This window comes from Dendrobium catenatum, unplaced genomic scaffold, assembly GCF_001605985.2.
Source record: "Dendrobium catenatum unplaced genomic scaffold, ASM160598v2 fragScaff_scaffold_113, whole genome shotgun sequence".
Classification (NCBI taxonomy): domain Eukaryota; kingdom Viridiplantae; phylum Streptophyta; class Magnoliopsida; order Asparagales; family Orchidaceae; genus Dendrobium; species Dendrobium catenatum.
In genome coordinates, this window is record NW_021318575.1 from 1 (window position 1) to 27,200 (window position 27,200).

Consider the following 27,200-nt stretch of genomic DNA (forward strand, 5'->3'; position numbering starts at 1 on the left):
CATCAGACAGGAAGTCGATCTCAGGCTTTTGCACATTCTTAGGTCCAAATCTCATCTCTTGGACGGTCAAGAAGCAAGCAACCGTGGCCAAATCCAACCGAAGCGGAATACCGATCCTTGTCCTCCGCCCTTTCCGATGTGATCTGGCTTCGCAGACTTGCCGAAGAACTTCAGATACCGCAACAAAATCCGACCATAATTCATTGCGATAACACCTCGGCAATCGCCATAGCTAAGAATCCTGTGTTTCACGCAAGGACGAAACACATCGAGATCGACTATCACTTCATACGTCAACACATCAACTCCAATACCGTTCGGCTCAGTCACATTTCCTCCAACGATCAAATCGCAGACATTCTGACTAAACCTTTTTCCTTCACTCACTTCAACGAACTAAGAACCAAATTAAACATTCGACCGTCGAATGCTTAATTTGCGGGAGGATATTAGCATTACTCAGCCAACTGACATTGTAATATTTACTTTATATGCCATTTGAATACCTATATACATATACACAGTGTAATACAAACGGTAGATGAATAATACAATTCTGTTTTTCCCTCTTCTCCCTGTCTCGGTCCTATCTTCTTCCTCTTCACATTCTTGAAGGAAGCTCTCAGATAGCTGTAGGAATAAAAAGGCTCGCTTGATGGAAATATATACATACATAATCCGCAGTTATTCATCTTCTGCATGATTTGTGCTGTTATGCCTTTTTTTTCATAAAAAGTATTTCTACAGTGTCTGTGATAATCTTCAAATGAGAGGTTTGAGTCTTGCATGTCTGCCAAAATTTAGTGCAACTGAAGTGGAGAAGAAATATTTAGGCTAATTAAGACAAAATCACACACACATCATATAGTTAATATATGTAAGATTCGAAATCAAAACCTATTAGTAAGTAGCCAAAACTCCCAAACAATAAAACAAAATGAGCTATTTGACGCAACTAAAACTTGATCACATTTTGGCCAAAATATTTTTTGATTGATGGATAAAAAATAGTCTTAAGAAGAATCAGATCAGTACCATGCACGTCTCATATGATTTGGCCCATTTATCTAAATGAGATTGGATTACATACAATGCATGTTAGCTTAAATGAACTTTTTAATTCTATATATATCCATAAAATTAAAAATTTTGGAATTTGATTAGCATATTTTTGTTAAGAAAATCTTTAGTCATGGACTCCAAGCTATATGAATTAATCCTAAGGGGCTATTTGGTAGTAGGATTTAGGCTGGATTTGAGGCGGATTTGAGCGAAATCCAACCAAACGGCCTAAAATGCAAAACCAAATCTCACGGCAAACGAAATCCTTCGTAGACGGAAAATTCCGCCGATTCGCTCTAAATCCTGGATTTCTGAAATCTTGCCGGATTTACGAAATCCATAGTGCTAGAGGAAGAATCCGCTCAGTAAATCCTGCTCTATAGCCAAACAGTCACACGGGATTTAAGAGGATTTATCATGAATGTTACCAAACAGTTTTCAGGATTTAAACCTCTCAGGATTTCCGAAATCTGGATTTAGAGGATTTACGAAATCCTACTTAAATCAAATCCAGGATGCTACCAAACAGCCACTAAAAGTATATTAAAAAAAAATCTACATATAAAAATTTGTTTATCAAAAAACTACTTAAAAAAATGAAAAAGTTGTGCTAAATGAGAAAAATTATTTCGTGCACAGTATTGATGTCATCCGAACTTCAATCTTTTCCTCTGTTGTGTAGAAGAGAGAAAAAGTTCTAAGTGTCTTCAATTAATTAGAGTTCGAACGAAAATCTACGTCCCGACTCAATTCATAATAATTTCTCCTTAAATAAAGCCTTAATTTCATTAAATTTTGTCTTGACTTTGCAGGTTTGCTGCGTTGTGGCAAAAGCTGCCGGCTGAGATGGGTCAATTACCTCCGCCCTGGCATCAAGCGCGGCAACTTTACGAAAGAGGAGGAAGAAACAATAATCGAACTACAAAGAGTGCTGGGAAACCAGTAAGCCTCTTTTGATTCTTCCATCTATGCATATTCCCCGAATTAAATTACACTGCCCATCATAATCCATTAATATTCTCTCCAGCTGGTCGAAGATCGCTTCGTTCCTTCCCGGTAGAACCGACAACGAGATCAAGAACATCTGGAACACCTACCTCAAAAAGAGAACCATGCCCCAAAACAGCAACTCGACGCTCAAATCAGGCGCCGATACGAGCAACATGATCGAGGCACAAACCCGTTGCGTCATTTCGTCGAACACTTTGCCTCCAAATCCGTTTGAGCTTGTTGCAACCGCTACAGAACAGAAGGATCTGGCTGTACCTTTTGAATCAGGGAAGGATCCTATTGGGTTTGGTGAAAGCGAGAGGTGGATGATGGAATTGGCGGAGGAGCTCGGCCTGTTTGACGAGGTAGAGGTTGAGGAGAATTGGGAGAAGATGGGAACAGCAGGAGGAGGAGATCCGGTGGCTGCTTTCATTGGCAATTTAATATGATTTATGTTTAATTGCTTATGTATGTGAATAAGATTGAATATAAGAAAATGTTCAAAATGGTCTCATTAACTTTTTTATGAAATATTAAAATGATCTTTAATTATACTAAAATATTATTTTGATCCCTCAACTTTTTAAAGAAGAATCAAAATATTCTCGTTATAGGACTATTATGTTGGATTTCATTCATTAGGTATGTTCAAGACTTTGAATACTGGACCGGCCAATAAATTAGATAAAGGAGAGGTTCATGGGTGGAAGGTTCAATCATGATTGAACTGTATGATGCAATAAATATTAATTTTATTTAAAATATAATATAATTGATGTAATAATGATGCAATAAATAAATATGAAATACATAAAATAGTATAACATATATTATTTTTAAAATTAAAGACATAAAACTAATAACTTGGTATTGTTCTAAATTATAAGTCTAATAACAATGCATCAATCAGCCTACATAATTTACCTCATGCACATAATTCAATAAATTAATTTTATAACAGAGCCTTAATTAGATTTTTTAACTGTTGAAAAATTATATAACTTGATATTTTCTTAATAAATCGGAACATATCTCTTAGAAGGCCTTTTTGTGTAAGTTTTTTAAGTAGTTGATGTGGTCTAATCTTCCTAACAAATACAAAACCTCACCAGGTAGCAGTGTAGCACTCTCAATAGCAAAATCACCATAATTCTCTGAACTATGAAAGCAAAGTAAAAGGAACTACATAGATAAGTAAAATAAACAAAAAATAAAAGAAGAGGGAAAATATAGCTCAACCTGCGCGTTTTGGAAGAGATCTCTAGTTTTGATGACCATACTTCTGAATGTACGAAACTATTTTATTGTCTTCTTCTGCACTCCACCAACTTTTCTTCACCTCCATCCTATTACAACAAGGAACTCTCCTCTCCATACATATATCTCTCTCTGCTGAAACTCAGCTTGCACCTTAGAGACATAATAAGTACTTGCAAGTAGATAAGGGGAACGCTAAAAGTATTGTTAGTGAGCAGTTTCAACGGAGAATTTCCACCCATTTCGTCTATTTCAGTAAGATGCATTGAACTTCCATAACATTCCATAAGAAAAAGCTTCCAGTTGTTTTGTGATTTTGTAGGTACCTCTGGTATAGTTTAAGTAATGTAGCGCATTTTGTTAAGGTGAAAATAACTGGATGAATTGGATGTTAGTGATTATATTAGAAGAAAATTACATTGCGATTGGGAGATCAAAGCCAATATCTCAGGATTAGAAGTGGGAAGAATGATTTGATAGCTTGGATCAAATCCGACCGCCACCGGACCTCAACCCGACCTCGTCGGACCACTACCGGACTTCAACCCGACCTTCGTCGAAACACCACCCGACCGCAACCTACCACTGAACCTCCTCTTGCGGCTGAACATTGTTGGTCCTCCGTCGGGCTGCCAAGTATGGTCCCTCTGACCACCATCTCCTGCCGACTACGGTCCCTTAGATCATGAACGCCCATCGAATACGGTCCCTCCGACCACCATCGCCTGTCGACTATGGTCCCTCCGACCTCTGTCGTCCGCCGACTTTGGTCCATTTAACCTCCGTCACCAGATGACGATCCTTCCGACTTTATTTGCTAGACATCGGTCTTTCTGACCACTGTCACCCGCTGATTATGGTTCTTCCGACCTCCTTCACCAGACTACGATCTTACCAATCTCGGTCACCTACCAACTACAGTCCATCACCCATTGACAATTGTCCTTCCAAAATCCGTCGTAAGAAGACGATCTTTCTGGCCTCCGTCACACGCTGACTAAGATCTTTTCGACCTCTGTCGCCCACTGATTGTGATCCATTCGACCTCCGCCACAAGATAACAGTCCTTCCGACCTTCGTCGTCAGACTAAGGTCTTTCCATCCTACCTCCGTTGCTCGTTGACTACGATACTTTAGATCTCTATCGCCCTCCAACTACTATCTTTTCGACCTCCATTGCCCGTCGACTACGGTCCTTTCAATCTCTTTTGTTGACTACGGTCCTTCTGACCTCTATCGCCAGAAAACGGTCTTCCCGACCACTATTGCCTGCAAAAAAATGGTCATTTCGACCTTCATCGCCAACCGACTACGATCCATTCGACCTCCTTCGCCGACTTTGATCCTTCCGACCTCCGTCGCAAGACAACAGTCTTTCATACCTTAGTCGCGTCCGCCGACTAAACTAGTGGATTCATTTGAACTAGGTCATGTGGTTTTCCCCCCTTTTTTAAGGGTTTCCACGTAAAAACTCTAGTGTCTTTTATAAACGATGCTTACTCTCTTTTATCTGATTGTGTGTTGGGTCTTCGTACAAATTTGGGACGCTAAACTTTATATTTCTCTACCACCGTGAATATTCTATCTAGCCCGCAATAATTTTGGCGCTGTCTGTGGGAATATCGTTCCTAACTGAGGGGAAATTTTTTCTCCCATATCAAAAGTCATTAATGTTAACGTCATGATGTCAACCATTACGACATTTAGTTCATGGGAATCAGATGTGGACTGGGGGCAACCTTAATTGAAACTGTGGCTAAGAAAATTCCTCCAAATCTGCTAACATCCATGATAATATCTTGGGAAACTATTTTTCATAAAGCTTCTAGCAAATGCAATGATACTTCCAATAAATTACAAGTTGTTTAAAATCTCTAGGTAGACTTGACTTTGGACAAAGAACTTAATCTCGACCTCAAAAAATAGTAATGGTGTAAAATAGACCATTCTTCACATTGGATTCGAGATACACTTGGCATTTGCCCCCTCCCAATCAAGGCACAATTGATCCTTAGGGAATTAATCGATTCAACCTCTTCGACATGGTTAATGTCATCAAACAATGCTCTAACAAATAACCCCGGATAGGTCATACATCTTTAGTGGATTCTCTCGACCTCTTCCATAAAAGTTAAACGTTATTGAGCAATGCTCTAACAAACAACCTCAGATATGCCATGCATCATTGGTGGATTCTCTCAACATCTTCCACACATGTAAACATCAACGAGCAATACTCTGATAAATAATCTCGTACATATCATATATCTTTTGGTGGATGCTCTTGGCCTATTCTATACAAGTTAAAGTCATTAAGCAGCGCTTCGACAAAAAACCTCAGATATGTCATACATCATTAGTAAATTCTCTTAGCCTCTTCTATACAATTTAATGCCAATCTCCTACTCTCATTGACCTCCGTAGTCTGAGGAGTTCGCAACTTCAGCTCAACCACTTCATGTGTAGAATTAAAGAACAACATCTAATATATCTAGTGGCCTGCTGCCTAGAGGGACATATAAAAATGAATGGATGATGCTTGAAGATTAATGCAACAAGGATAAGAAAAGGATAAGAAGGGAGAAAGAATATACCTGAAAGATCCTCTAGGTTCCTTGAAACTTGCCTCCTATCAGATGAGCCAAAACCACCTTTTGGGTACTATTCGGGGCACCCTCACCTATGCTTGACGATATTCGCCTTCCAATAGGGGAAAACTACTGCCAACATATGTTGATCACCTCTATTGCCGGTATTTAAACTCTTGGTGGATAGTTTTTTCCCTAATGGGAGTAAACTAAAGCCTGTGTAAGAGAATCAGGTCTTGATCGCCTCTATCACCGGTATTTAAACTCTTGCCAAAAAGTTTTTCGCCCAATAAGAGTGAATTAAAGCCTGCGTAAGAGTACTAGGTCTTGATCACATATGTCGTCTGTATTTAAACTTTTCTCTAATAGTTTTTCTACTAATGTGAGTGAATTGGAGCTTGCATAAAAGTATTGGGTATTGATCGCAGTCACTATAATTTAAACTCTTGCCGGATAGTTTTCCCCTAATAGGAGTGAACTGGAGCCTGCGTAATAGTACCAGGCCTTGATCGTTGTCCCTAGTATTTAAACTCTTGACGGACAATTTTTCCCTCACTAAGAGTGAACTGATGTCTGCGTAAGAGTATCAGGTTCTGATCGCCGCCATTGATATTTAAACACTTGCCAGATAATTTTTCCTCCAATGGGAGTGAATTGGAGCATGTGTAAGAGTACAGTGCCCTGACCGCTGCTTTCGATATTAAACTATTGTCGGACAGCTTTTGCACTAGAAGTGAATTGGAGCTTGTATAAAAGTACCAGGTCTTGATCGTAACTACAAAATTTTTTTAAAATTTTACTGGTCCGATTTCTCCTAAATTTGTAGGAAAATTTTTTGGAACGTCTATGAGAAATGGTGCCTTATCTCTAGCCCATAAGAAGTATATTTATAATTTTTCAAAGAGGTTTGGAAAGCAATTTTTATTAATTTTCCGAAATTTTTAATACTAAAAAATAATTACTTCTATTTTTAAAAAAATAAAAGAGGAAATAATTTAAAACTAATTATGCTTAAAATAAAATGAATATATATTAAATTAATTATTTCCTTTCTAGAAAATATTCTCGATTTTGTTTATAGAATGTTTCGAAATTTTTGGGCCTAAAAATAAACATTTTCCTTTTTTTTTAATGTTTTAAAAGGAAATAAAACAAAATTAATTATCTAAAAAAAATCGTCAACAGCCTCTAGTGTATCCGCCTTCTACAGGTAATAATTAATAATTTTGTCTCAAGAAATATAATATATGTTGATTATCTATAACTTAATTACTACATATTCGTTTATAATTAATTGATTAAGTAATTAATTAATTATTTTTTTGTCTCAAGAAATTCAAATTGGAAATTTTTTGAGTCCCTGAAATTGATTTTTAGCATTTGGGACTCGATTTCGATACTTTTAAAACTCAAAAGAGCTTTTATGATAAGTTTTGAGCTATTTGAAAAATTTTGGAGTAAACTTCTTCGACTTTTTTTTGCTTGGATTAATACTCTGAGTTTATTGCCCTACGGTCATTCTCACCATTGTCGCTCCGATCATTTTTCATTTTCTTTCAATCAAATTTACAACCATCGTTGTCCGTCAACTGCTGTCCTTCCAACATTCATAGCCCTATGGTCATTCTTACAATTGTTGCCCGCTGACTAAGATCCCTCCGACCTTTGTCGCATGCCATCTATTGTCCTTTCAACCTCCATCACCGGCTACGATCCTTCTGAACTTCGTTGCCCATAATATTTCTCTACCGTCACAAATATTCCGCAATGCAACAAGAATAAAATGAAGTTGGTTAGTTCAATGATTGTGTTTTATGATTATATTTAGATGTTGGAAATATGATCAAAAGAAAATGAAAAATGAAATTATAAAAACATTAAGTTACCGTTTGAGCTTTTTTATCACTATTTTTTTCATTCTTTCAAATAAATTTTTTTCATAAAAATTGTTGTAAAAAGCGATAAGATGACAGTCCTCCCATGACACTGCTTTTATTTTATTTCATTTCCTTTCCTTCTGTTCAATCTAATCCAATGTCTGGCTAAAGGAATTGGAAAAATAGGGTTCCTTAGGGAGAAATTTTTTAAAATTTAAACAAGAGCAGTATTTGTACTATTTGACTTTGAATTAATTTTCAGGATTTAAATTGTAAATATAGTTATTGCATATTTTATATTAGCAACTCTATAAAAATCTATTGACTTATTAATAAAATGATTGTATATTTGCACTTTAACCGATCAATTAAGGATTGCTGAGAAAAACTTTATTCTACCATTAAAATCAATAAACAAAATAATGTTATGATAAGTTCGAGAATTAAAATTTTATTTTTTTAGATATATCATTAGAATATGAAAATATGAAAATAAAATTCTACCAAATTTCACCCACCAAGAAAGACCAATAAAGATATGTTGTTTAGCTTTATTTATATTAAGATTTATTTAATTCGATGGTTTTAAAATAGAGAGATTGAAATACATATTTCAGAAATGTAAAATTATTTAATTAAATATATTGAAATTAATTTTAATATTAATTATGATAGATTTAAATGCATAAAAACACAAAAGAAAGGACGCAAGCGATCGGGGTGATGGCTGCATCGAACGGTGGCGGCGACATGGATTACAAGCGGGCCCCACACAATATTTGGATATTTGAAAATCTTTTTTTTTATACATAGCTCACTTTGGTTTGTTGGTTGAGAGCTTATGTTTTCAACTACGAGATTTTGGATTCGAGTTTTTATGTATGTGTTGTGTGTGTGAGTTTGTCTTAATTGGCGTCCAAAAAAAAAAATCTTTTTTTTTTCTTTATTTATTTACTTAATAAATATTGAATTTTTTTTAATAAAAGAAAATAAGAAAAGTGTACTCTCTTTGAAATAAAATAATTTGACTTTTCAGTGCTCGACCCAACAACCGCATTTTATAAGATTTGTGAGCGATAGGTGCTCTCGAAGTGGTGACTTATCTATTCATTATGTGTGACGTGGCAACTCGACCATTAAATGTTTGACCACTGAGCAAGTTCGTTGACAGCTGTTGATCAGTCTGATTGCTTCGTATGTCAACAACAGTGGCGGGGAAAATCCTTCAACGAAAAGCAAGTCACATAAAATCAGCATCAAAGGAAACAAGCAAGCTACAGAGAGATCCCCGGAGAAGAGATGTCTTCGCAGCTCGATACCTTCAGTGACGACAGTGAGGAGGCAGCGAGGGTTCCAAGCCACCCCTTCGATGACACTGGCGACATGGGCGACGAGTCCTACTCCAACTTCGGCCCCGAGGAAGAAGCACGGGACTCTATTGGGGTCACCGATTACATCCAGGATGAGAGAATCGAAAATGTGGAAGAGATCCTCGTTGATCATGATGACGGCTTCCCCGATTCGCACGTAGAGTATTCCTCTGTCGCGTCTCCTTTTTCGACGCCCGAATCCAACGGGCAGGTCTATGGGGTGGAGGAGAACGTTGGCGTCTTTGTATCTGATGGTCCAATTCTTCCTGAGCCGGAGGAGATGAAGGAGGAAGGGTTTCTTCTACGTGAGTGGCGCCGGTGAGGAACCTTCTATTTTCTAGATGTGCTAATTTTGTGCGCCAATTTTTAGGGTTGTCACTTAGAATTCTGCTTTTGCTTCTCCTTTTACTACTGAATCTTTATTTTTTTCATGAAGATAAAAGGTAGCCATATATTGGCTCTGTGATAGAATGGCTATGATTGTTGCGTGCAAATGTTGTCATTTTCGGTAGAGATTGAGCGACATGGAAGATCTTTAGAAACTTAAGAGAGAAGTGTTATTGCCTCGTAAGTGCTGTTTGGCTACAAGTAGGATTTAATTCAATACCATTTAGAATTCCAGTAAATCCAAATTTAGTAAAACTTGAGAGGATTAAAAGCTAAAAAATTATGGGCACGAGCATGACAACAATTAAATCTCGCTAAATCCTAACAAACTGTTTCACTAAGTATTACAGAACAAGATTTGTGAGAGGAAAAAATTGTTGAATTTGTTAAATATTGTGAATGATGAGATTTAGTAAATCTCTGATTTACTCAATAATAGGGCTGAAATGGGATTTATCAAAATAGTGGGATTTAAAGTGCCCAAAATTCAGTTTCATAGGATCTAAGTTACATACCAAGCAACCCCTTTGAGCTTGGTCTAGGGAGAATCCTTTGTTGCTCATGAAAGAAATTGAGTGCTATTTCTCAACCATTAAATTGACTGTGATTCAGTTTAGCCACTTGCAACACGACTTGAGTTCCATGAAGTTGAGTCTTCGGCTCAAGAAGAGGATAACCATAGGGATGATTCATCTCTTAAAATCTACTGATCTCATCTGGTGGAATGGAGAAAATGAAATGAAATAACTGTCCCAAAAGCCCTATTTATGGTTTAGATCAAGGTCAATCCCAACATTAGGAAGGGTTATTGGGATTAGATACATATCAATTACTTTTTATGTCTTTCTTTTTTCGCTACCATCTCAGATCATACAATTTGATATTCCTGCAAATTTAAGGGCGTGGAGTCGAGCACTTCATCCTCAAAGATTATGCTGTATGATATTGTTCCTAAGATGAATGGATGGATTATAGGACAGTGCACCCTAGCTTATTGTTGATATTGGCTATAATTGGACTGATTGATCAAAGCCAAGGATTGAATTGTGACCATATGCATTGGATGTTCGAATCTAGCCTAGGGATCTATTGATGTCAATATTGATATAAAGTGGACTATGAAATTGAGTCGAGATCTTCAAGATTAACAAATGAATCAATCAAATTACTTAGCTAATATGTGCTAATTTGCAATATCATTCTCCTAACAACTTTTGATTCTGAATCAATGATCCTAGTTTATGTTTAAAAAAATTAATGCAATAGCTCTTGATACTTTTTTGCCTCCAACGCTGCTAAAATCAGTTGATGGTCTTGTTAGTATGTCATCTTCTTTTCCTCCCCGTTATCATGCTTGTCCCCAAATTGCAAAAAATATCCATTCTAAGTGGCAAATGTGACAGTTTAGTGGTACTTGATAGGTAGCGAAAAGATTCAATTAAAAATGTATAGTAGACTGAGTTAAACATTGCTGTAGTAGCTAAAATGATATCTGCTCAATCTCTAATAGCAATTGAACCTATTTTTCTCTAGGGTATTTTCAAGATTAAGTGTATATGCGGTGTCATACTCCTTCATCCTCCATTTAATGTTTTTCTTCTTCAACAGTCAAGATATATGTTTTAAAGTAATCTTGATTTTGGGATGGGTAGATGGGCCTTCTCAATGCCTGAAACCTAAGTATCAAAGAATATATGATATAAGATAGATGTTGTCTAGTAATCTTGAAACCCTTGTTCTTGACCTCAAAAGCTGTCAAACCTCGGCTTTGGAACTTAGTCCCGTGAAAAACTCCCCCGCCTTGGATATGCTAGGCTTTCTACCCCAGTCCTTCCCGACGCCGGTGGGCTAGCTCCTAGCCTGATCTCGTCTAAGGAAGGTGCTCTCTCCCTGTTATATGTCTTTCTTTTCCTTTCTACCGTTTTGGTTTTGTGTTTCTTCTCGATCTTGCCTCCATTGCCTTCGTGGTTGGCAGCTAACCAGGTTAAACTTTTTTATCCTGATTTGTTGGATGGTAATCCTATTCCCAAGTCTTTTCTTGATAATCTTTCGGGGACTACTTCTTATGTGGCTTTTTCAAACCTTAAAATTTTTTACTTTTCATGGTTTGCCTTTGTTATAGATCTCGGAGGAGGAAATTTCGGCACTTGCTGCTTTCTTTGCTTTTTCCTTAGTGGGAAAATTTCCTAATCCCAGGCCACTACTGGTTGTTATTAGGATATATTTTTTTTAAATCGCAAACTCTCATGCTAGTTCTCGGTGACTATGCTTGATGTTAAGAATGTATTAATCAAACTAATCAATGATTTTGACTATTGTAGACTTTTTGCTCATCGATCATATTTTGTGAATAATTGTTTAATGAAATTAACAAAATGATCACCGGATTTCAATATTTCTGAAGAATCTCCCATTATCCCTATATGAGTTTCTTTTCTGAGCCTTCATCTGCATCTCTTTGCTCCCCGTGTCCTGCATGGTCTTGGCTCTCTTTTTGGTTGACCCCTATGATATGATAATGCGACATCTAATGGCTCTCGACCTTCAGTTGCTCGCGTGTTGGTTGAATTGGACGTTTCAAAACAATATACAAATTGTGTGTGGATTGGTCCGGAGAAATCTGACTATATTCAAAAGGTGATTATAGATGATTTTGCTCTCTTTTGTGATCATTGAAAGTCGTTTGGTCATTTTAGGAAGGAATGTATTTCTCTCCATCCGCATTTAGCTAAGGATTCGATGAGTTCTCGTATTCCTGTTTGTGTTGTCGGTGTGGAATCCACTCCTACCGCTCCTAAGGATTCCCTCTCTCCGTTTACTGTTCCTGACAATGTGATTATATAGGGATTCAATTGTTAGACCGGTCCAATTTGAATTAGGGGATTCAATTAAATATTGCTTTGGATGGAACAACTCAATTAAATATTACTTTGGGAGAGAACAACTCAATTAAATAATGCTTTGGGAGGGAACAACTCAATTAAATATTATTTTGGAAGGGAACAACTCAATTAATATTGCTTTGGGAGAGAACAACTCAATTAAATATTGCTTTGGGATGGATAATTTAAGTTAGGGGCAGTTTAGGGATTTTGTAATATTCTTTGCTTTAAATAGTTTCTCTTGTAAGGGTTAGGATTTCATTTTGAATTTGGCTGAAATTTGAGATATCTTAGGTTTAGGTTTTTTGGGCACTAGCTGCATCTAGATATTTGGGAGAGATAGATCATCCTCTCGAATAGAGGATCAATTGTATCTTGGTTTATTTCTTCCGCTAGTTTGATTTCTTCAATAAAAATTACTGTTTTGTTGATTTTCCCATAGGATTTGTGGAGCGTTTTGCTGTTTTCGTCTCTATTGATAGGTTTTACTTGAAATCTTCAAGTGTTTCCTATCAAAATGGTGAGGGACGAGGGAAATATGAGGGTGGGGTTGCTCCTGTGCACACCCCTATGATTGTTTTCTCTCCTGTGAATGTTCCGAATGTAGAGCATTGTAATATTAACCAGACGGATTTGTATGAAACTTTTGAGGGTTGCAATTCGGGTCTGCTGCCTGTGAATTTTATTGAACCGGTTGTGTTGCATAAGAGTTTCGAGGAGAGTGATGATGTACCTTTTATAGATGTGTCAATTTCTCTTATTACTAATGATGCTTTGATATCTCATTTGGGATCAAAATCAAAGGATTCAAATGTTGATCATTTTGATTGACTGTTGAGTGTGATCCATCGGCTAATTGGGGTGTTGGGGAAGATAATGATGATTATGGAAATGATTTTCAGGATTTGTATGGTTTGAATGTGGGCTGCATCGAGGATGATTTTAACAAAGTGGTTGGTAAATGAGGTCGGCCTAAAAAAAAAAAGAAGTTTCCTTTCTCTTGATTTGGTGGTCTTTTTCGTTCCTTGTCTTTTGATCCTATATGTTTTAGGATCATCTATTGGTTTTGATTGGTTTTTGCCGGTGTGGGTTTACTGGGATGCTTGTTTGCTGTGGTGTCTACTTGACTGGTCTGATTTCTAGACTATGATGAGGCAGGTTTCCTGCATACCCCTGGATAGCCTTGACTTGTTTTGGCAACCTTGGTGGTTGAGTCATCTGCTCGGTCTATGGTGTTCGTATTTGGGATTTTGTTGTATTCTCTACCTCCAATGGATGGTTCTAGCCTGGCAACTGGGTGGCTTTTGAGTCCAGCAGGTTGCAGCGTCTTATTTTTTCTCTAATTTTGGTTCATTTTTCATTTTTTGGTTGCCTTGCAATCTGTCGCTTAATGTGGTGATTCAAGCTTTGTAATTTCTTGTTTTGGCCTCTTTTGGGCCTTTAGTTGTAAGCACCTTTTTCATCTAATGGAAATAATATTTGAAAAAAAAAACCTATGCATTGGAACAATTATGCTCTATTTATACATCATCTTAAAAATTGGACATACTATTGCTACGTGTTTGATGATATCATTAATGGAGATGATTATGAATTTAACATCAGAAATGAAGCTTATCAGCATCAACAATTTGAAATAAACGATTTTGGCTTTCTTCTATATTTTCCTTCGCCTATCTTTTCTCACAGAAAAGTGAAGCTTAGATAAACTCTTATTTGTGCAGTTGTCACAGACTAGGCAATCTTAGTTACTTTATGCAAACTCATCATAAATTTATATCATATATGATAAAATCTCTGGAGGATTCTGCAGGATATAAAGAACTTACAGTAGTGTAGCAACCATTTTTATCTCACTCTCACCATTTTAGTTTTGATGATTCCTACCGGCTGTTTATGGCTTTCAATTTATCCGAACTCCAACAACCACACACTGTACTGTTCTGTTGTGAATGTTATGTTAATGTGAAGTATCATTGTTTGTTCTCTTTTTAACTTCTTCAAAGATCAAGCTATGAGCATATTCTCTGCTAGCAGCCCTAACATGCAAGCTTTACCAGTGGAATCTCTGCTTTCAAAATTTTCTTTTCTTCAGTTGCTTGTTATATTTCTTTTATGCTACAAATATTTTTCTTCTATTGAATTTCTATTTGTTATAGTTCTTCAATTCCATTAGCATATGAGTTGGGGTTCATTTATAATTCATTGTTGCTGCATTATCTCACACAAAGTAGCAGCTCTATTCCTTAGGCTTCTGTTCAAATCTTACAGCAAAAAACCATACCACGTGTGCGCCACCCGCTCCACCTCATTACAACGACTAATGCACTGTTGAGGAAGTGTTATTATTTAGCTTACACGTTGTTTAGAACCAACTTTTGTTGAATCTCTATAGTAGGATTTGAGTATTGCATTTTGGGCCATTGTTTCTTTATCAGCTTACCCGGCTGAGCGGATTAATCCTATTAAACTTCAGACTAGTTTAATTCCATTTAGTTGTTAGTATGGCTATATATATGTAATGTTCCTTATGTTTGGTGTAGCCTATTATGTGGCTACATTTGTCTATAAATACATAGCCAATATTTATAATAGGGGGGATTTTTAGAGAATAAGAAAATAAAGGTTTATGCCTTGTTATTTTGAATTCATGTATCCTAAGATTTGATCTTAGCTGGTGAGTTCTTTTCTCCATGGAGTTCTTGGAGACTTGCTCAACCACGGTCACCGGATCATCGACGTGGATTCATCGAGCCCCCTCCGGTCCGGTGTCATCATCCTATATACAATATTATTTTTCTCTTCGTCTCATTGTTCATGAAAATTCTCATTAAGACTTCCAGTTTTAAAATTATGTTCTATTTACTACGTTTTACTTGTTAATCCTGCTTACAGGCAGAATGCAATTCATCTCGAAGAAAAGGAAAGAAAAGAAAAGGAGAAGCGGAATCAGATCATTGCAGAGGCTGATGAATTCAAACTAGCATTCTACGAGAAGCGCGGACTTAATCGTGATACAAATAAGGCCAATAACAGAGAAAAAGAGAAGGTGCTTCAAATTTCTCCTTCTCATTGTTCGGCAAAAATGGTTTGCTTATTAAATCTTGTTATAATATTTCTCTATGCCAGCTATTTTTGGCAAACCAAGAGAAGTTTCATGCTGATGCCGATAAGCAGTACTGGAAAGCTATAGCAGAGATCATCCCTAATGAAGTGCCAAATATTGAGAAGAGAGGGAAGAAAGATAAGGAAAAGAAACCATCCATTATGGTAATTCAGGGGCCAAAACCGGGCAAGCCTACTGATCTCTCGAGGATGCGTCAGTTGCTAGTGAAGCTTAAGCACAACCCTCCGCCTCACATGAAGGCTCCACCACCCCCAGATAAAGAATCTGCAAAAGATGGTGATGCTGAAGGGAAAAAAGCTGATAAGAAAATAACATCACCTACTAAAGGAGAAGCATCCAAGGTTCCTGATGCTAACTCACCCAAAAAAGAAGCAACACAAGTTTCAGCTGCAGAAGTAGCGGAAGGGAAAGTAGCTGCAGAGCCAGATGCTGTGGATTGAATTGCTTTGGCTTTTACGAGCTTTAGGCTTAGTTTGGGACGGCTTTCTTCCTGCTTCTTAGAGCGGCTTTTTAGTACATAGATTTTCATTTTTGCACTAAAAAGTTACTTTAAAAAACAAGAATAAAGCTGTCCCAAAGGAAACCTTAATTTACTTGATCCCAGGAAATAAGTTTTTGTAACTATCTTATGGTACCGGTATCACACAGGAAACCTATTTAAGAGTTTTCCTCCGGTACTTTTTGTACTGATTTAGCATTTGGTTTGTCTAAGTGGTCTGGGTTACAAACTATAATTTAACAGTAGTTATGAGGATAAGATTTCTTACACCGTAGAATGTAGTTTATACAAACAATGACATCACTTGCTCAGTCATTTCTTATGAGTTCAATTATTGTTGTGTTCCTCAACATTTTTTATACTGCAAATCTTAAGGGCATCTCCAACCGAAAATTTCATTTTTCATTGCAAAATTCAGTGAAGCTAAAAAATGTTGTGATTCATCTCCAATGGAACTCCATTTTGTGTCCTTCGCAGAAGGTAACCGTCTTTCTCCTCTTTAGCGCGTTTCTTCGGTAAATCTACCCGCAACCAAATACCGGAAGTTTTGTCGTTCGGCTGGAGCTCACGAGCGACGACATTCATGTATTTGGAGTTTAGTTGGAGATGCCCTAAAGTAATTTCGCTGGATTCATTACTGTTTCCGGACATGAGTTTTGACTTTTGGACCAATACTTGTGCAAGAAAGACAAACATAAACCAATAATAATTTAGATAATCTTCCTAGAACTTTTTTACAAAGCGGTTGCACGGTTTACTGCTCTGTTCAATGCAGCAGAGACATTTTTTTCCTGATTTTCTTTGAGATTTCTCAAATGTTATCTGAGGATTGTGGTAATCTAAAGCAGCATTGCAACCTACGTTGCATAGCTAAATTTCTGCCACAAAAATGTTCTCCAAAGATTATCGAGCGGGTATTGCATCAGAAAGGGCATAAATTCTATATTTTATCCTGACTAATAGAGCACTCACTACTACGACTGACAACCTAACCGTTCACATGCAGCCATACAATCCAAGCCCTCAAATACAAACAAACTATTTCATCACATGACTACACTATCCATATCATATCAAATCAGTATCTTAATCACATACTCAACATATCATGTTCTTAATATGTTACATGCTTAATATCAATATAATGTTGTCTGTAAAACTGTTGGTAGTAACAATAAATCAATGCAGTAATAATTAATTCGTAGAATGACAATAAATCAGTAAGCAGTTATAGTAAAGAGGTAAATGAATCAATAACATATATTTCATTAGTCATATTAAACAAGTAAGAAGTCATAGTTTAAGAAGTATTTTTTAAGTAGTTAGTTGTTAGTACTCGTTGGCTCAGTAAATAGAGTTATCACTCTTTGCTTATTGGCAAAGTAATAACATCTTAAAACTCTCACTCTGTGTATCACATAAATCAGTAGAAGATAAGACCCAATAATAATGTTTAAAGGAAAGACTATTGACCCACCATTCTATAGAGATCAATATTAACAGTATGTTAGTCAACGTCAATGAAACAACTTTTACTTGTTCTTATATATATTATTATCATAGTATTATAACAATAATAGTGACTAGCTATTGCCCAACCATACATTTATTTTTATTCTCAATATATATTAACAGTATGCTTAAATAAAAGTATTAAATTATTTATTCAGTAAAAATCATAAAAATTCAATAATTTTTATTTTAGCTAGTGAAAGTCAATAACATTACAATCAAAATGCTCATATTATCGAAATGTATTGCATATCAAAAGTTATGTCATGAAAGTTTGCTAAAAATTAAAATATCATATTTTTTACAAGTTTTGAGCATCAACTCTCGTTGATGACTAACACTAACAATCACCACCATTATCTACAAACTTTTGGCCAGATCTGACCTTGCAGTTGAGTTTTCATTTCAAATAGTCATTTTCTTCTTCAATTATGAGAAATGAATGATTCACGTACATTCTAATATATAATGGATTTTTCAACTAGGTTTATAGTTTTATTCTCTTTTTCAGATTTTTCACCTAAAATTTTTCTTTTTATCTATGTATTTTTAATTTTTATCAAAAGCTAAGTCATAAAATACTAACTCTATCAAAATATAAATATATTATAAACAAATATTTTATATATTTAAAAATATATCTAAAATGATTTTTTCGAATCAATTAAATATGTTAGAAGAATATAGGTGTAGCATGAATATATAGCAGTATAATAAGTGAATTAATAAATTTTAGGTCACTATACTTAAGAAAAGATGTGTTTTTTAATTATTAGAATTATTTTAAAATAATATTTATTAAATAATTTTTACATTATATTTATTTTAATTAAATTTAATATTAGAAAAACAATTTTAAATCTAAATCAAATTTTGAGTATGATCTTGAGTCTTGACCAACAATTTTTCATATTTGTTTTTTTTTTTTTAAATAATAAACAATAAATCACTCATAAAAATATATAATCCTTTTAACCAAATGAACCATAGGCAAACTGACAGCGCCCAGCAAAGCAACGCATAGTTCTAATTCAAATTTCGAATCCTTGTGCCCAGTGGGGACCACAACTTAGTACAATTATTTTAACCCTAACGGCAATGTAGCCGTTACGTCGAACAGAGGCAGAACTAGTGAACTACGAGGTACAACTTCCCCTTAATTTGAATCGCAAGTAAAAAATTTCAAGATCCAGCCTCCTTTTCCCTTCCCGTCCCCTTGACGACAACTAGAATACCGTAAACCCTAATCTAAGCTCTGTTTCGAAGCACCTTCCCCTCACCCTAATCCAAGTCCCAGTTCACAGAAAGAGAGAGATGGCGGCCACCAACATTGGAATGATGGATGGAGCTTATTTTGTTGGAAGGAGCGAGATCCTGGCATGGATCAACTCCACCCTCCAACTTAACCTCACTAAAGTAGAAGAGGTTGTATGATCTTTCCAAAACATCTTCTTTCTCCTCTGGATTATGTTTCTGAATTTGACGATTTGTAGTTTGATGTCGCATTGACATTGATGGGCTGCTTGGCAGGCGGCGTCTGGTGCAGTACAGTGCCAGTTGATGGACGCAGTTCATCCTGGGATGGTGCCGATGCATAAAGTGAACTTCGACGCCAAGAACGAATACGAGATGATCCAGAACTACAAGGTCCTGCAGGATGTGTTCAACAAGCTTAAGATCACTAAGGTCCTTCAAGCAGTTTCGTGTTATATATTTTTTATCCCGTTTTTTGGTCTTTTTATGTTTCTTTTCATCGATAATGGTTATCGGTATTCAGTTTTTCTTGGATTTCATTTATAGCGTACGCCTGTTAATGTATATGGAAAAATGAATTTCCTCCATTCAAATCCAGTAAATTTGGAGTAAGTAGGTGAATCTTGAGAGTATTAAATCTTGAAAACTGTTTGTGAGAACAACTGTTAACCCCATTTGGATAAACTGCTTGACTTTCAGAATTTAGGATTTAAATGAATATGGTATCTTAAATAGATATTGTTCATTTTAGATGTTTTCCTTGTTATAAATCGCACTTCAATGCTTATTTCAGATACATAGAATTCCTTTACATTTTAAATTGACTGCGTCGAAGTCAGGTGCCATAAATTTTATTTAAGATTTCGTGGACATGGAAAGGAAAAGTGATTCTTGTCTGGTGGCCGAAGTGTTTAAAGCATTTCAATGAGAACTTTCAGCCTTCGAGCATTTTTTTTTCTTTTAACTTAAAGTAAAAAATGAAGATCCTTCGTAACTCGAATGAAACAAACGGGCATTATAGGGAAAACAACAGTACACAAGGCTCAAGAACTGAAGAAAGACTTCAGGCACCCAATTAGAAACATATATGGATTATTTATACATGCAAGTAAATTTCCAACCGAAGGTCTTCATGGTTTCTTATAGGATGTTCTTTCTAAATTCTAATATCTTTTTCAGCATATTGAAGTCAGTAAGCTTGTCAAAGGAAGGCCTCTTGATAATCTGGAGTTCATGCAATGGATGAAGAGATATTGCGACTCTGTGAATGGATGCACGCTTAAGAAGTAATTTCTAATACCCTCCCTCTTGCACTATTTTACTTTAAGACGCAAGTAAATATCTGTAAGCAAATCTTATAGTCTACCTTATCTTCTGGTTGATACTTGGTGCACCTTAAAAAAAAAAAAAAAAAAAAAAAAACCTTGTACAAAACGGGTGCACCTTGTACTGTACCTTTTATAAATAGTCTCCAAATGCAAATGAACCGTGCGTATCATGCATTATCTTCTTCTTGATATCTTTTTTATTTTGTTTTCATTTTCCTGCAATTGATTTCACTGATAAAAGTAATGTTCGCTAAAATTGTTATTGAGCCAAATATGCTTATATTATTTATAATAATCAATACCATCTTATTCTAGCAATTTCGATCAACTTTATGAATTTTCTATTCTATTCATTCCTATGGTGTGATACAAATGTTGTTTATTCTAGATTATCATCTTTTCTCACAAATCCATGCAATAAATGGTCTACCTATTTCTTCCTTAATTGCTTTGTTAGGAGAACTTTGGATAGATTATCTCTCCCCTTTGTGTTAGTTGATGGAAAGAAATAATAGATGCATGAGCATAGAGTACAAGTGAGATGAAAATTTAATGAAGCTTTGAATCAATTTGATCAAGCATAAAGAAAATTTATGTAAAACTAGGGGTGTCAATTTCGGGTCATGGGTCGGGGTCGGGTCGAACCCGAAATTGACCTGACAATATTTGGGTCAACCCAAACCTGACCGGTTTTTACAAAGGGGTCGGTTTTTTGGACCCGAGCCTGACTCGAAAAGTGTGTGGTTGTTCGACTTCGCTCGCTGTGGAGGAAACTTTCTCCCTTTCGTGCATTGTTGTTCGACTTCGCTCCTTGGATGACGTTCACTTCTGGTTGGATTAGAAGTTACAATATTTTGATCGGAAGCAACGACGGGAGTTTGCTCGCTGTGAAGGAGTAGCCGCCTCACTAGCTACTTCATTGCTGTTCAACTTCATTCCTTGGACGACGTTCACTTCCAGAGTTCTGGTTGGATTGGAAGTTACAACATTTTGATTGGAAGCAACAACGGGAGTTTGCTCACTGTGTAGGAGTAGCCACCTCACCGACTCCTTTGTTGTTGTTCAACTTTGCTCCTTGGACGACGTTCACTTTCGAAGTTCCAGTTGGATCGGAAGTTACAACATTTTTATTGGAAGCAACGACGGAAGTTCGCTCGCTGTGAAGGTATCTTTCAGTTTTTTGGGGTCAAAATCGGGTCATTTTTGGGTTTTCGGGTCAACCCAAACCCGATTTGAAATTCAAAACAGGTTGAAAATTAGGACCCGAACCAAACCCGTTTCGGGTTCGGATTGACCTAAACTCGAAATTTTCATGTCGGGTTTGAGTCGAATTTTTGGGTCATGTCAAATATTGGCACCCCTATGTAAAACTCTTGTGGAGAGGAAAAACTACAAGGCCAAGAAGTTAACTTTTTAATTTTCAACCGTCAAACAATTTGGTTTACCTTCTTTTTTACTATGCTAGTGTTCAACAAGAATAATGAACTTTATCATAAAAGTAGATTTCTACGATGTAATTTGCACTAGATCTCATAACACAATACGTTAATATTGTTAATATTGTGTAAGAAGAATAACAAAAAAATTGGCCTATAATATGAAATTGACATGAAGAGCAGCTATCTGTAATCGTTAGAATTGATTGGTAGGATTAGATTTCAATTATTGAAGAACCAAAGTTGCACATTTTTTCCCTTCTAGTTGTCATTATTATTCCTTCTACCTAAAAAGAATACTCAGTGTTCTAATAGTACCACAAATAAAAGATGGGTTATCCTTCTCCTAAATTGCTCTCATTCATGTGAGTGTGGACCCTAAATGTGATAAAAATCTTCTTAATTACTAATTATAGATGTAGCTTAATATCAAAGTAATAGAATCTTCTTGCCTGATAGGAGCCTGTTGCTATAAATGTAACTCTTGGTTTATATTAGTAATTATAAAAGTGACATTATTATTTAATTTTTGAATTTATTTATATAAAAATATAATTATATGCTAGAAGAAGAAAATATGATATCTATAATATTCAAGATAAGAGGTAAGAGATTTTTAGACTTTGATCTTAGTAAGATGCATATATTAAGTAGCAACAACAACAATAACAATAACATCGAGCCGATCCTACTGTGTAGAGTTAGCTATATGAATTATTTTTCTCTATTGTGTCTGTTAAAAATTAAATTCTCATTTAAATCTAATAAAAAGAAGACACTGTCATCTACTATCACTACAACATTCAACATAATTATATAAAGTTACTGAGCTTTTGTCTCTTAAATCATATTTCAGCTATAATGCCTTGGAGAGAAGAGATTCATGCAAGGGAGGCAAGGAAGTGAACAAGAAAGTTTCAACCGTACTAACTTCATCCAAAACTTCTACGAACGCTAGAACCAACTCATTACAACCCAACAAGAAAAATGATACTAGTTCAGCTAATGCAATGCAGAAAGCGTCTAAACTTGCCACAACCGCTGAAGTTGATACCTATGATGAGCAGGTAGTAAAGGTTCAATTCAAGATCTGTATGCTTTTGGTTTTAGGGATTGTATGTGCTTTAATAATTGTAAGAAAATGCATGCAGATTACAGAGATGAAGTTATTTGTTGATAGCCTTGAGAAGGAAAGAGATTATTACTATGCCAAACTTAGAGACATTGAAATACTCTGCCAGGGCCCTGACGTCGAGCATTTGCCGGTCAGATATTCTAATAAAATTTATTACTTAAAAAATAGTCATTTCTTTGTGCAATTTTAGAGGAAGGCTTCACTCTTTATAATTTATAAAGAATGCTTGAAATAAAGCTTTATTTTTTAAAATTTGTGTCATTCTTAATATTTGAACCATTCTTGCCTCACTACTATGTGATATATGACAGATAGTTCAAACTATTCAAGGGATATTGTACTCTACATATAATAACGGTTCTGTGATGGAAGATGAAGCACAAATGATGATATCACAAAAAGAACAGCTTTTTCTAAGTCCCATCTTAGAAAATTCAGCGGAACAAATAAAACAGGAATCACAAAAGAGAAAGAATATATCAAGTCCTGAATCAGATATGTTGTTCAGTTCAACAGCATCACAAAGGCAACGCCTTTCTGACATTTCGGAGTTTCAACACTGTGAATCGCCATTAACAAACTTCTGAATATCAAATTCAGAGAAAGGAAAGGTTGGGGCTTTACAATCCATTGATCTTCTTGTTTGGTTTGTGCAGCTAATTTTAGTGCTTGCTGATCTTTTTTTTTTTTTAAATTCCTTTGCAGTTTAAGCAATGGTGCGCAAAGATTCAAGTTTGGTTTATTCTCTGAAGCATCTGTCAAATGAACTATTTGTTCGTTTGATCATATATCCAATCTATAAGATAGACGGCTATTTAGTGTTTTTGATGTGGTAAAATGAGTATTAAGTTCTGAACCGTAGTGCAATTTAAGTTAGTTCTGTCAAATTAAATGTGCTATTTTACTATACAATCGCATGTTTACTTCATTAGGTATTTTGTCAAGGCTTACTATTTTTCTTTGTTATATAATTGCCTTACCTCTTCTTTTGGGAAGGCTAATTTATGCAATGTATTTTGTTTAGCAACTTAAACTTCTATTCTATTGAACTTATGCATATATGTGCTACCTACCTTATTCTGTATTTGCAATAGGCTTTCTATTTTTTGTTACATATTTACCTCAAATCTATCTCCAATAGAACTGCAAACAAATGTTTATTGTCCGCCTCAAGCTCCACCCAAACGCTAGTTACAATAGCATTTTTGTGAGGTGAATTGTGTGATTGGCATAGCATTGTTCACAAACGCAAATTATGGAGACAAAGAAAGTTGCGTGGAGTTTGGTTGAGAAAGAATATACACAATTTTTTTTTTTCTCTTAGAATTATTTTTTTTTGCAAATAGGTGTTTATTGTTCGCCTCAAGCTCCACCCAAACGCTAGTTACAATAGCATTTTTGTAAGGTGAATTGTGTGATTGGCGTAGCATTGTTCACAAACACAAATTATGGAGACAAATAAAGTTGTGTGGAGTTTGGTTGAGAAAGAATAGACACAAAATATTTTTTTTTTCTGTTAGAATTATTTTTTTTCTGCAAACAGGTGTTCATTGTTCGCCTCAAGCTCCATCCAAACGCTAGTTACAATAGCATTTTTGTGAGGTGAATTGTGTGATTGGCGTAGCATTGAGTTTTTCGTTGGAGATGCCCTAATTGGTATTTTGGCAGCGCTTAAAAATTATGCAAGATTTTTTAGTTTACCTTAATAGGTATTTTATCAAATTATTAAAAAAAATCCGTGAAAATGTAAAATGCAAAATTTAAATTATTTATGCTATTTACTTTATTGCCTATATTTAATATTTCTTTTTAAAATAACATTTCTAATTTCAAGCAGTCATATGCTATTTACTTTATTGCCTATATTTAATATTTCTTTTTAAAATAACATTTCTAATTTCAAGCATTCAATTAGCTCTGATCAGTTATTTGGTTCGCTCTTAGTTATGTTTAGCTCTAGGGTTGCAAATTAATTGAGCGTTCCACAAATTACTCGTGGTTTGGTTCAATGAAAGATTATTCATGTTCATTTGATAAGATAAACGAATGAGCTTGAACACTTTTGATAAATAAATACTCGATAGTTAAATAAACAAATTTGAACAATTTGGCGTTCGATTAGTTCATGATCATGAACAATATCATTTAACGCTCATAAACAAGCTTGTTAAGAAGTTCAATTAAAGCACAACTAAGAAGCTAGATTAGAATTATATTAGAGTTTTAAAAAACATATATTATTAAATTAATTTAATAATTTAATAAATTATTTTTATCAATCCCTTTTAAAAATGTTTAATAATTAATTTTTACTTTTCACATCCACCTAAAATTGTGAACAGGCCGCTCTTTGAACATTTGGTAGCTCAAAAATACTAATTAGATATGTTCATGAATGATCTCATTTGATAGCTCAAGAATAATCATTAGTTATATTCATAAATGAACTTGATTGATATGAAATTGATTGATAGTTTAAAAATTTTCGCTAGATATGTTCACGAAGAGGCTCGATGTAATTGTTTGTTAGAATGCTCGATAAGGCTCGTTTGTTAAGTAATTGCACATCTAGAAGTATAGCACATTTATAGCTTGACAAGACTTGTTTGTTTAAATCTCAATAAGCACAAAATGAACTAAACATGAATCAAACATGAACACCCATTAATTGAAATGAACCAAGCTTGAATACAAATAAAAAAGCTCGATTCAAACTCAAACCGAACTTGAACAAGCTGATAATAAACGAACTGAAATATGAACACACTCATGCTTGGCTCGACTCAGTCCGTTTACAACCCTAAGCAAAAAACATTCTTTGAAAACCTAAATCAAAATTTGATCCATGCCATGAGAAAGAACAGTGGCATAATTACCCATAAATGTAGAAGAACCAATTATTCACACTTAATGGGGTGGCCTTTAAATCATACCAATTTAGGTTTCATTTGGGACGGCTACTTCTTAAAGTAGCCTTAAAAAAGATGTCACAAACAAAACTTTAGACAAATAAGTATCATGACTATCTAAAAAAATACCTTTCTTGACCTAGATAAAGAGAGAATCATCCTCATGCACAAGCACTTCTAAGACCCATAAATACATGAATGCTAATGATAATATTAAAGAAAACGAAGTGATGTTACCACTTAAGCTCGGGAGACATCATACCTACGGTTATACCTTTCTGTTACACTTATGCTTACTAGTTTACTCTCCACTACCTTTATTTTCCTTTTTCTATCATTTAACAGCTTAGCCCAACTTTTAGTAGTATTTTAAAAGAAAAGGAAACACAGAAGAATATACTCCTCCATTTTTATCTTCTTGGTGCTTAATGGTTCTACTGCTCTATTCATTTGGTTGTTTGTCTCATTCCTCTGCAGATTACCTACATCAAGAAGCAATTAGTATTCGAAATATTAGGAATAGTTCAAGACCCATCTTGAATAAAAAAACATTATTTCATATTAAGATCACGATTAAAACATATCATGGTGTGTATTTTTGTAAATTTTCTTTATTAAATTATGAAAATTATAAGTTATTTAAACAGACATATAAGAGATCTATGTACAATATAAGAGATCATATATATAAGGAGTGGCAATATATTTTAATTCTTTCCTAAGAAAAAAAGCAACCAAACCCCTATTTTTATTCTAAATAGACATGTAACTACCTTTGCAGTTAGAGGGGAAAGAGTAAGCCTTCTAACAACTTTTATTTTTGAGAAGGTAGTAACATTTCAAATAAAAGAAAGGTCCATGTCATCTCTTTGGGTAAAGCGTGACACTACGAAATCAGATGCAATTTTTTGGAATTTGACTCATAAAAAAGAAACCTAGATGTTAGAGAAGTATTTCACTCAAGAACCTTTTGGAAGAGAGAGACCTCAAATAGTAAGATATATAACTGCCAAGGAAAGCTTGATAAGTTGAAATCTACCATATAGATATAAAATTTTATTTTTTTTAACACAGCGATCATCCATTAATCTAATCAAAAAGAGGTATAAAGTCTTTCTCTTGAATTCTGCGATCACTTAGGAGTATGTCGCAATACTTGACGAAAATGAAGACTTATCTTTTCAGATGATATTACACAAAGATTTAGAGTTGTTATGTTTAGAACATATAACTCAAATATAAAATGCTTCACATATAAGTTTATATATTTGGTAAGATGGAGTAGAGAAGTATTCAAGAATTGCATAGTTCTCTCATTGACTATACCCATAAAAAGATCACCATCATACATGGAATGTATACTTAATATTTGATCATTGAGATGGATGAGAAGTTCCCATTAAAAATTTCGTTAATCTGTAAATTAAGAGAATACATTCATGATAATAATAAAGAAAAAGTGAGATAAAAGGCAATCTTGTCTCAATCTTCTAGACAAATTAAGGAAACTTTTTTCCTTCTATTGATAGTGGTAGAAAAAGGTACATTACTAATGCATGTTGAAGCCCACCTAACAAATAAAGGAAG

At 35.0% G+C, this 27,200-nt stretch overlaps 3 protein-coding genes across 3 annotated transcripts; all 3 read left to right on the forward strand.

The window, feature by feature from the left end:
• Positions 1 to 1,732: 1,732 nt before the first annotated feature.
• On the forward strand, positions 1,733 to 2,558 carry LOC114580299. Its single transcript, XM_028697432.1, has 2 exons — positions 1,733 to 2,004; positions 2,090 to 2,558. The coding sequence occupies exon 2, from the start codon at positions 2,175 to 2,177 to the stop codon at positions 2,499 to 2,501; it is 327 nt and encodes a 108-aa protein (XP_028553265.1). The 5' UTR covers positions 1,733 to 2,004; positions 2,090 to 2,174; the 3' UTR covers positions 2,502 to 2,558.
• Positions 2,559 to 8,938: 6,380 nt separating this feature from the next.
• On the forward strand, positions 8,939 to 16,373 carry LOC110104924 (clathrin light chain 1-like). Its single transcript, XM_020834224.2, has 3 exons — positions 8,939 to 9,462; positions 15,309 to 15,462; positions 15,543 to 16,373. The coding sequence occupies exons 1-3, from the start codon at positions 9,074 to 9,076 to the stop codon at positions 15,978 to 15,980; spliced, it is 981 nt and encodes a 326-aa protein (XP_020689883.1). The 5' UTR covers positions 8,939 to 9,073; the 3' UTR covers positions 15,981 to 16,373.
• A 2,492-nt stretch (positions 16,374 to 18,865) lies between these two features.
• Positions 18,866 to 23,291, forward strand: LOC110104949 (microtubule-associated protein RP/EB family member 1C-like). The gene is made up of 6 exons (XM_028697441.1): positions 18,866 to 18,976; positions 19,082 to 19,237; positions 19,985 to 20,091; positions 22,426 to 22,636; positions 22,721 to 22,834; positions 23,016 to 23,291. The coding sequence occupies exons 1-6, from the start codon at positions 18,866 to 18,868 to the stop codon at positions 23,289 to 23,291; spliced, it is 975 nt and encodes a 324-aa protein (XP_028553274.1).
• The last annotated feature ends 3,909 nt before the right edge of the window (positions 23,292 to 27,200 follow it).